Below are 9,999 nucleotides of genomic sequence, written 5' to 3'. Positions count from 1 at the left end.
AGTGCGCCCCGCCATCTGCCCTTGTCCTCAGACCCTTCACTGCTCTGTGATCCCCACCCTGGCCCCTGTTTTCACCATAACCACCCAACACACTCCCTTCCCATCTGCCTCAGGAGGGCTCTCCCTGAGTCCCTGCCCTTACAGCTCTTTCAAACCTCCGATTGCCCACTCTGTGGAATCTAGACCACATTTCTTAACATTTAATGTTGCATGTTCTTACATTGTTCTCTAATTATCTCATAATCCTTAGTCCATCTCCTCAACTAGACTCCATGCTCCCTGAGGGCAAGGAGCAAGCCATATTTTTTTTAAAGCCAATTATACCTCTGCGTCCTCTCCCTACCAGTAGTTGGCTGTGGGTGAAAACTTAACTGCTGCAAGTGCTGTTCAGAAAGTACTTCCTCACACAGTTTACCTCTTGAGCCTCCTGGTCCTGTAGAGCTGGTATTCTTGGTCATACTTTAAAAAAGTCTCAGCAACAACAGCAACAACTGGGGCTCACTCAGCAAAGTTCAGTGCCTGTCCCAGAGTCACACAGCTAAGCGGTGAGGAAGAGGACTCAAGTCTGTATCTTCTGGGTTTGCAGTTGAAGGCCTTTTCTTCACATCGTGCTGACGGCACCTCTAGGCGATGTTTTCGCTGCTCCTCCCGCCCCCCCACCCCCGTGTTTGCCATGGCAGAAAAGACATTTTGCAGGAATGCCACAGAATGAATCCAAAGAAGGCAATGAATAGACATATGCCAAGATAGGGACAGTGGCCTGCCCTAGAACATTTTTGTTTCATTTTTTCCAGTATAGTTCTGAATTCCTCTATCCTCGTCCACCCCACCCAAGGTGTCAAACAGATGTGAAAATACCACAGAGCTGCAAGTCACAGTGTTGGTTTATGATTCATGATTGGGATGGGGAAAAATAATACAGGAGATTACCATGGTGATGCCTGTTTATAGATGAGCAACATGGCAGAAGCCAGACCTGGGCAGACACAGCAAGGAAGAACTTCTGCCTGGACACAGCAGAGGGACTCAGCACCCCCACTGGCCCAGATCTACTGGGCGACAGAACAGGAAATGTACCATCTCGGCTGTAGTGGGGAGCAGCTGGGCCACTGGCAGTACCCCCTTTGCTTTCTTCAAGACATAGGGATAGGAAATTCTGTTCTATTTCTTCATTCATTTTCTTTCAGTCGGCAGTTAACCTGACACAGTAGAAGATGCTTAGGCTTAGTGGCAGATGCACGGCGTGATGTGATTAAAAAACAAAAAACAAAAAAAACCCCAAAAAACACATGGCATTTGCATCCAGAGAACCCAAGTTCACCTTCCAGCCTTTGCCACTTACTGGCTGTGTGACCTCATGGCAAGTTGCTTTATTGGTAAAATCTTCTAAGCTGGGATGGGGGTGGGGGAGAGTAAGCTTCAGTTTCCTTATGTGAAAAATAGGATAATAATCGTACCTACCACATATGATCGCTGTCTGGATAAGAGGGAGTGAACATGAAATTTCTAGCACAGTGCCTGGTGCATAGTTTGGGCCCAGCAAATAGCAACTTTTACTAAGGCTAATCTTCAGTATTTTTAGCTGTTGAAGGATGATAATAATACCTACCTTTCAAAACCATTGTAAAGAGAAGGAAAAAAAAATAATAAAGAACAGAGAGCCCCTGACTGAAAGATATTGCGTTTGTCAGTGTGGACTGCGATAAGAAAGAGTCCCAACGTTTCAGGGGCTGAAGAGTTAGTTCTTGAACATGCCTGAGTCTAATGTGGGTAAATGGGGAGAGAGGGGACGGGGGCCTCTGTCTCACGCGGTCAGTCACGGACTCGGGCTCTTGCTCTCCGCATCCTTGAGTCCTCCCCTGGACCTACTGAGTCCAGCCCAAGGTGAGGAAAGAGGAAGACAGAGGAAGACGGGCGGCGAGGTCTATGGGTCAGGCCTGAAGACCGCGTGTGTTGCTTCTGCCCATGTCCTGCGGAGAACGCGGCTCCATGGCTGCACCTGCCTTCAGGGGGAGCTGAGAGATGGAGTCTGTCTGTGTGACCAGAAAGAGGGACAATGGGTCACTGGACAGCTTGCCAGTCTCTGCCCTAGGGTTCAGTGCATGTCACCCACTGTTGTGGTTACTAGAACACCAGGGTGATTCCCACCGTATGCTAAGCCCTCCTCGGAGGGATGGGCAGCCCTGATTATGCTGTCTTACTCCTCAGAGCCTGAGGGAAGGGCCAGTTCACACCTCATCCTAGGCTGGCATGGCTGCCTGGCCCCTGTGAGCCATCCTTGACCATAATGACAAGAACTGAGAGTCTCAAGGGTGGCAGACAAGCCTCTGAAAGGACGTGTGAGGGTCACATGAATGGAGTTCCATTGTTAATGGCAAACTAGATGTTGAAAGGTGGCTTTCTCTTTCTTTCTCTGCCTCTCTAGTTTTTGCAAAAATGAATCACTCCAAAACTTAATGGCTTAAGGCATAACACCCATTTTAGTCTTCTCTCTCACAGTCTCTGCAGACAGGGATTCAAGAGTGGTTTATCTGGGTGATCTGGCTCCGAGGTTTTCATAAGTTACAGCCAGATGGTAACTGGAGCTGTAAACTTAAAGGTATATGCACTTATCTGCCTGTCCTCTAGGCTAAAAAGATTCAAACAGCCAGGGCTGGAACAGCTGGCTCCTCAGGCACCCCTCTGTCCCTCTCCCCCTTCCTCTCCCTCCCTCTCCCTCTCCCCCTTCTTGTCTCTCTCCCCCTCCCTACCCTCCCCCTTCCCGGCACTGAGCCCGTTACTTACTGTCTCTTCTAACCCAGCCTCCAAAGTTCATCAATTCTGCCATCTTATTTGTCCAGTCAGCCGCAAAGGCTTGCTCAGGTTCAAGGACAAGGGGCATACACGCCACCTCTTGATGGCAGGTGTGTCAAAGAAACCATTTGCAGGCATGTTTTAAAACCACCCTTCATCTAGATACTATAGTGGCGTCTCCATCCAGAATCGCCCTAGGTGGGACCATGCCTGCAGGTGGCTCAGAACGCATGCATCCTGGGCTGAGATCTGCTGACTTGTGGATGCCAAAGCTGAGGGCTGAGAAATCTAGCTAACAGTGCAGAGGAACCTGGACTGGGACAATGGGGACTGGGGAAGGATGGGTAGCACAGCCTCTTCTTGGTGTTAGTTTATTTCATTCCCATTTTCAGCCACGCAATTTTGCAACCCCAGCTTTGTACTTCTCACCATCCCAAGGTCTGCATGTAGGAGACAGTTACATAAAGCCTGGAGGCTCAGAGAAGTTCAGTAAATTATGCAAACTCACACAGCTGGGAGTGGGGGGTGGATAGATACTTGAACCCTGACCTGTCTCATCCCAAAACCCACATGCGCCCTGACCTTCTCCCTGGCAGTCTGGCAGTATGTGTGTGGGATGGCATCAGGGAGAGACCATGGAAATAGATGTCATAGACGTGCTTCAAGAGAGGGGGCATGAGGGGCCACTTGTGGCCCTGCCGCTCTATTTCTCAGCCACAGAATGCAGTCCTCTTTTTACCTATTGAAAGACAGCACACCAACTGAGTCTCTTGAGGAACCCCAGAATTCACATTTGGGCCCAGAGTTTGGGGTGGGGCAGTCAGCTATTCTTGGTGCACTAAAATTTCAGAGTAGAGGGAAGGGGGGCGGGTATGTAGTTCAGCTTATTACAGTAACAATAGTTGCTGTGACGGAATATTTTGCAAGTGTCACATAAGTGTTGTGTATGTGTTATCTCATTTAACCCTCATAAAAACTCTTGCGGTCAAGAGTATCTCCCCCGTTTAGTAGACAGAGAAACGGCCTCGGAGATGAAGTAAACTGCCCTGAGGTCACCCATTGAGGGTCAGACCAGGGATTCAGACTCAGGGCTGCTTGCTCCTGAGCTCAGCCTCCCAAACATGGACTGGGGCAGCCCCACAGTCCCCCCTCAACCCCACCTCCAAGCCCTCAGCATCTCAGCCACACACTCGGTGCCCCTTCACATCATAAATACTAATTGAAAATATCGATGCTGGGGTACCATGCTGTGTCCCAGTAATTAAGCCCTTAGTTGCATTGTCATAGTCACAGTTGTCCCGATTGTGACAGGAGGTGAGCAGAGCACGCGGGGTGACAGTGAGCACGCACAGACTCCTGCCTCTGCCTGCGTGCTGGTGCCTGATCCCGGCGTGAGCAGCCCTGTCCTGTGTCTCTGTGCAGTTGTTGCTCTTCTTGTACCAGAACTCAGCTTGGTCTGAGAAGTCTAAATGCTGCTGCTCCGCATCACAGTTAAGAAACAGCTTTGCTGTTTTAGAGGGTGCAACACTGGGTGAGGCGGGGAGGCGGTTCCCAAGTGAGGTTGGCTCAAGGGCCCATTGATTGTTTTTCCGTATTATTTCTGATCTCGGGACGGTAATCCCTCCGCCACCTTGATTTTGCTTCATGCAAAGTGCTAGCATCTGAACATCATTTCCCTCTTCTTTTCATGCAAGTGTAGAACTCACAAGTCTTGCTGAGACGTGATTGCAGGATGCAACTTTAGGATCTGAGTAGGAAAACCAAAGAACTGCCACAGTCCCCCCTAACCCATGAGGGATACGTTCCAAGACCCCCAGTGGATGCCTGAAACTGCGGGTGGCACTGACCCTCTGTACACTATGTCTTTTCCTGTACAAACATACCTTTTCCCTTTTAAAGGAAGCATTTTTTGGCTTCTCTTTGGCATATCCAAATTGCCAGCATCCCTTCTCTTGTGCTTTGGGGCCATGATGAAGTAAAACAGGGGGTGACTTGAACACAAGCAGTGTGATTTCACGACAGTCGATCTGATAACCCAGGCGGCCGCTAACAGGCAGGGAGCGTTCACAGTGTGGAGATGCCTGACAAAGGGGCGACTCACGTCCTGACATGACGGATTGGGAAGGCGTGAGGTTTCATCACACTGCTCAGAATGGTGCACAATGTAAAACTTACGAATTGTTTATTTCTGGAATTTTCCGTTTAATATTTTCAGACTGCAGTTAACCATGGGTAACTGAAACTGCAGACAGCGAAACTGTGGATATGTGGGGACTGCTGTAGCCAATGTTTGGATAGGGACCCATCACCAGAAAATGGCTTCTTAGTACCTCATGTTCTGCAGGAAGCAAAGCCAGGTTACAGATCCCTTGTTGAATCTCCAACTTGGCCAAAACCCTGAAAAGTTTCTCATGAAGAATGCAGAGTAAATGGGAATCAGTCGTTCAGCATTCATTACTAAGAATTACAATATTATTTATGGTCCTTTTTGTGTGTCTAGTCTTCTTAGATAATTTTGTGAACACAATATTTATACAGTTGTTCACAGGTTCATTCTGGACTTTGGTTTTTTCTAGCCCTGGTTTTTACCCCCCATAGTGCTTTTTTCTCCCCAATATCAATGCCACCATAATGCTTCCATGGTATATTTTTCTCTTTGGGGCCATTTTCAGGAGCTTAAGCCTGCAAGTTGAGGCAGGAATAATCCATGTCGCTGTCATTACCTAATATATAGGATTAATAATGTATGAGATTACCTGTATTTTATGCTAGGCACATATTCTGCCATGTTGGGCTATGAGGTTTAATGAGGTATGGTCTTTGGCCCTCACAGAGTTTTCAAACTAGCTAGAAAATAGGCAAGTACTTACCTAGGCACCAAAGTCAGTCAAGATTGTTTTGGTTTCAAGAGATAGCAAATAAAACTCAACCTGGTTTAAGGGAGGTGGGATAGAGCGTCTCATGTAATCTTAAAATACAGAGGCATCTGGCTTCAATCATGAGTGGATCCAGGATAGCACCAGGGGTCCCTGTATTTTTATCTCCTGACTCTGGAAAGCTCTCTTGGTGGTGATAAGATGGCTTCAGGCAACACTGAACAGCTTAGCAACTCCATTGGAGAGCAAACTACTGGGAATTTGAGTCATGTACTCTTATGCATTCCTGGAACCATCACTGGTCAGAGGCAGCGAAGATGCGCATAAGCCTGGATTAGGCGCCCATCTCTGGAGCTGGGACAAGGAGTCAGTGTCACTTATGAGCTGTGGCCTGAGAGCTGGGGGAAGGGAGCTTCCAATGAAACGTTTGTTGATGATGAAGGGGCAGCAGAAGCAAGGTAACTACATACAACAGGGCTCTACTGCATACATAATGGACAGCTTATTCCGTACAGTATCCTTAGGGTTAGCTGGGCATGCTCAAAGGATATCATTCATCACTGGAATTGCCTTCTCCTTGACAAACAACATCCCTCCAGTCCAAGCCAGTCTAGGTGGAATAGACCATACATGTAACCTGCAAAAATCTGACCCAAATTTGCTTTGCATTGCAGTGACCTGGACAGAAATAATATCACCAGGATCACCAAGATGGACTTCGCTGGACTTAAGAACCTCCGAGTCTTGTAGGTAGCNAAATAAATAAATAAAAAATAAAAAACTCCCATTTGTTACCTCATGGTTACCTGGGGGCCTCTGTGTCAAGGTCTCCCAAAGCTGCAATTGAGGTGTTGGTCGCGGCGTCTCATCTGAAGGCTCAACTGGGGACAGGTTTATGTTCAAGCACTCGAGATTGTTGGCAGAATTCAGCCTGTTAGACTGAGGGCTTCACGCTCTTGCTGGTCATCCTTAGTTCCTTATTGGTTGTCTGGAAAGCCTTCCCTCAGTTTCTGGCCACATAGACCTCCCTAACGTGACCACTTGCTTCATCACAGGTCACAAGGGAGAGTCTCCTTGAAGGATGCACATGACAATCATGTGAAATAGAATCACAGAAGTGACATCCTGTCACCTTTGCTGTATAATATTGGTGAGAAGCAAGTCAATAGGTCCTGCCCGCACTCAAGGAGTGGGGATTACACAAGGGTACTACTGCCAGGAGGTGGGGATCACAGAGGCCACCCTAGATCCTACCTGCAACACTCACTGGAGAATAAAAGTTCCCTGAAAGGAAATCTTATGTTGTTGTTCAACAATCTGTCCCTAGCCATAATCACAGTGCCAACTCCAAAATGGGTGTTTAATAAAGGTACATTGTAGGAAGAAAAAAAGGATGGAAGGGAGAGAGGGAGGGAGGAAAGGAAGGAAGAAGGGAGAAAGGAGGAAGAAAAGATGGAAGGGAGGAAGAAAGGAAGATCCTGCTTTTCCCTACAACATGCTTTAATAGCCAAATTAATCTGTTTGCATTTCTCCTAAGGCAACTCTGGGCTTTGAGACATGCTGTTTGTCTTACCTGGAATCCTTTCCCTCCTTCTCACATATTCCCTTGCCAACAAACCTGGCTATGGACAGCTCATTTTTGAGGTCTCATTTAAAATGTCACCATTCCCTAGAAGCTACTGCTGACCCTTATAACCAGAGTACTCCATTCTCCTTCCTCCATTCTCTCCCATGAGCTTCTGTTTATACCTCTGACACAGTATAGAGCAGCAGGAGTCTGTAAACTACAGCCTCCAGGCCAAACGTTGGCCTTCAGCCTGTTTTGTAAATAAAGTTTTATTGGAGCACAGCTATACTCGTTAGTTTGAGTATTGTCTTTGGCTGTGTTCATGCTAGGAAGCTGAATAGTTGTGATAGAAAATATAACTGGCAAAAATCTAAATTCTTTACTACTTGGCCCTTTAAAGAGAAAGTTTGCCAACCCCTAGTGTATTTATTGCTGTTTATGGTAATTGACCCTTTGTTTATTTTTTCCCCACTAAACTCTGAGTTGCTCAAGGGCCATGCCAGTCTTGTCAGCATTTAGTACAGCACCTGAAACTTTATGGTCAAGACATATTTGTTGAATGAATGAATGATAAATGATGTATCAATCAGAAAAAGAAAACAAGTGGGAAACGCTCAAATTAGGTTTAGTCAAGAATTTGATTTACAGAGGGACTATTTCAGAAGTGTGAGTGTGGTTCAGGGAGCCAGGACTGGAAGCAGTAGAGCTGTTACCACCCTTGGACCAGAAGAGATGAGAGGAGGCATGGTGTTCTAGAAACAGGAAATGGCCCATCACTAGGAGGAGCAGTGACTGTGACCTTGGAGACAGGAGCTAACCTGGATGACCTCTGACCCCTTCCTCCCACTTCCTGCTCAATTCAAAGAGAAGCGTAAGGGCACCAAAGCCAGCCCTGCACGGGGCTCCTCTCAGGTCACCTTTCCAGGGAGGGAAGACGTGGGGAACCAATAACTGAAATTGAGGCCAAAGCCCCCTCACCAGCATATTCTAATTTGGTTGGAACCTCTTCTTTGCTGGTGGTAAACGGGTCAGGCTGGGCCATAAGATGTCTTAATTCTGGTCCCCCTTTCCCCTTTCCTGAGCAGGAGTCCCCACATCGAGCTATGGGGTCTTGCATGTAAGTGCGCCCCGCCATCTGCCCTTGTCCTCAGACCCTTCACTGCTCTGTGATCCCCACCCTGGCCCCTGTTTTCACCATAACCACCCAACACACTCCCTTCCCATCTGCCTCAGGAGGGCTCTCCCTGAGTCCCTGCCCTTACAGCTCTTTCAAACCTCCGATTGCCCACTCTGTGGAATCTAGACCACATTTCTTAACATTTAATGTTGCATGTTCTTACATTGTTCTCTAATTATCTCATAATCCTTAGTCCATCTCCTCAACTAGACTCCATGCTCCCTGAGGGCAAGGAGCAAGCCATATATTTTTTAAAGCCAATTATACCTCTGCGTCCTCTCCCTACCAGTAGTTGGCTGTGGGTGAAAACTTAACTGCTGCAAGTGCTGTTCAGAAAGTACTTCCTCACACAGTTTACCTCTTGAGCCTCCTGGTCCTGTAGAGCTGGTATTCTTGGTCATACTTTAAAAAAGTCTCAGCAACAACAGCAACAACTGGGGCTCACTCAGCAAAGTTCAGTGCCTGTCCCAGAGTCACACAGCTAAGCGGTGAGGAAGAGGACTCAAGTCTGTATCTTCTGGGTTTGCAGTTGAAGGCCTTTTCTTCACATCGTGCTGACGGCACCTCTAGGCGATGTTTTCGCTGCTCCTCCCGCCCCCCCACCCCCGTGTTTGCCATGGCAGAAAAGACATTTTGCAGGAATGCCACAGAATGAATCCAAAGAAGGCAATGAATAGACATATGCCAAGATAGGGACAGTGGCCTGCCCTAGAACATTTTTGTTTCATTTTTTCCAGTATAGTTCTGAATTCCTCTATCCTCGTCCACCCCACCCAAGGTGTCAAACAGATGTGAAAATACCACAGAGCTGCAAGTCACAGTGTTGGTTTATGATTCATGATTGGGATGGGGAAAAATAATACAGGAGATTACCATGGTGATGCCTGTTTATAGATGAGCAACATGGCAGAAGCCAGACCTGGGCAGACACAGCAAGGAAGAACTTCTGCCTGGACACAGCAGAGGGACTCAGCACCCCCACTGGCCCAGATCTACTGGGCGACAGAACAGGAAATGTACCATCTCGGCTGTAGTGGGGAGCAGCTGGGCCACTGGCAGTACCCCCTTTGCTTTCTTCAAGACATAGGGATAGGAAATTCTGTTCTATTTCTTCATTCATTTTCTTTCAGTCGGCAGTTAACCTGACACAGTAGAAGATGCTTAGGCTTAGTGGCAGATGCACGGCGTGATGTGATTAAAAAACAAAAAACAAAAAAAACCCCAAAAAACACATGGCATTTGCATCCAGAGAACCCAAGTTCACCTTCCAGCCTTTGCCACTTACTGGCTGTGTGACCTCATGGCAAGTTGCTTTATTGGTAAAATCTTCTAAGCTGGGATGGGGGTGGGGGAGAGTAAGCTTCAGTTTCCTTATGTGAAAAATAGGATAATAATCGTACCTACCACATATGATCGCTGTCTGGATAAGAGGGAGTGAACATGAAATTTCTAGCACAGTGCCTGGTGCATAGTTTGGGCCCAGCAAATAGCAACTTTTACTAAGGCTAATCTTCAGTATTTTTAGCTGTTGAAGGATGATAATAATACCTACCTTTCAAAACCATTGTAAAGAGAAGGAAAAAAAA

At 47.3% G+C, this 9,999-nt stretch overlaps 1 protein-coding gene across 1 annotated transcript in view; it reads left to right on the top strand.

Annotated features, from left to right (window-relative positions):
- SLIT3 (slit guidance ligand 3) overlaps window positions 1-9,999 on the top strand; it is a 590,035-nt gene that overhangs the window by 39,002 nt on the left and 541,034 nt on the right. Inside the window, exon 2 of the mRNA XM_019635932.1 lies at window positions 6,344-6,415. Coding sequence (XP_019491477.1) covers window positions 6,344-6,415 — 72 coding nt within the window. The remainder of the gene's footprint in view (window positions 1-6,343; window positions 6,416-9,999) is intronic.

This window comes from Hipposideros armiger, unplaced genomic scaffold, assembly GCF_001890085.2.
Source record: "Hipposideros armiger isolate ML-2016 unplaced genomic scaffold, ASM189008v1 scaffold_25, whole genome shotgun sequence".
Classification (NCBI taxonomy): domain Eukaryota; kingdom Metazoa; phylum Chordata; class Mammalia; order Chiroptera; family Hipposideridae; genus Hipposideros; species Hipposideros armiger.
This window is presented reverse-complemented; position numbering and strand designations above follow the sequence as displayed.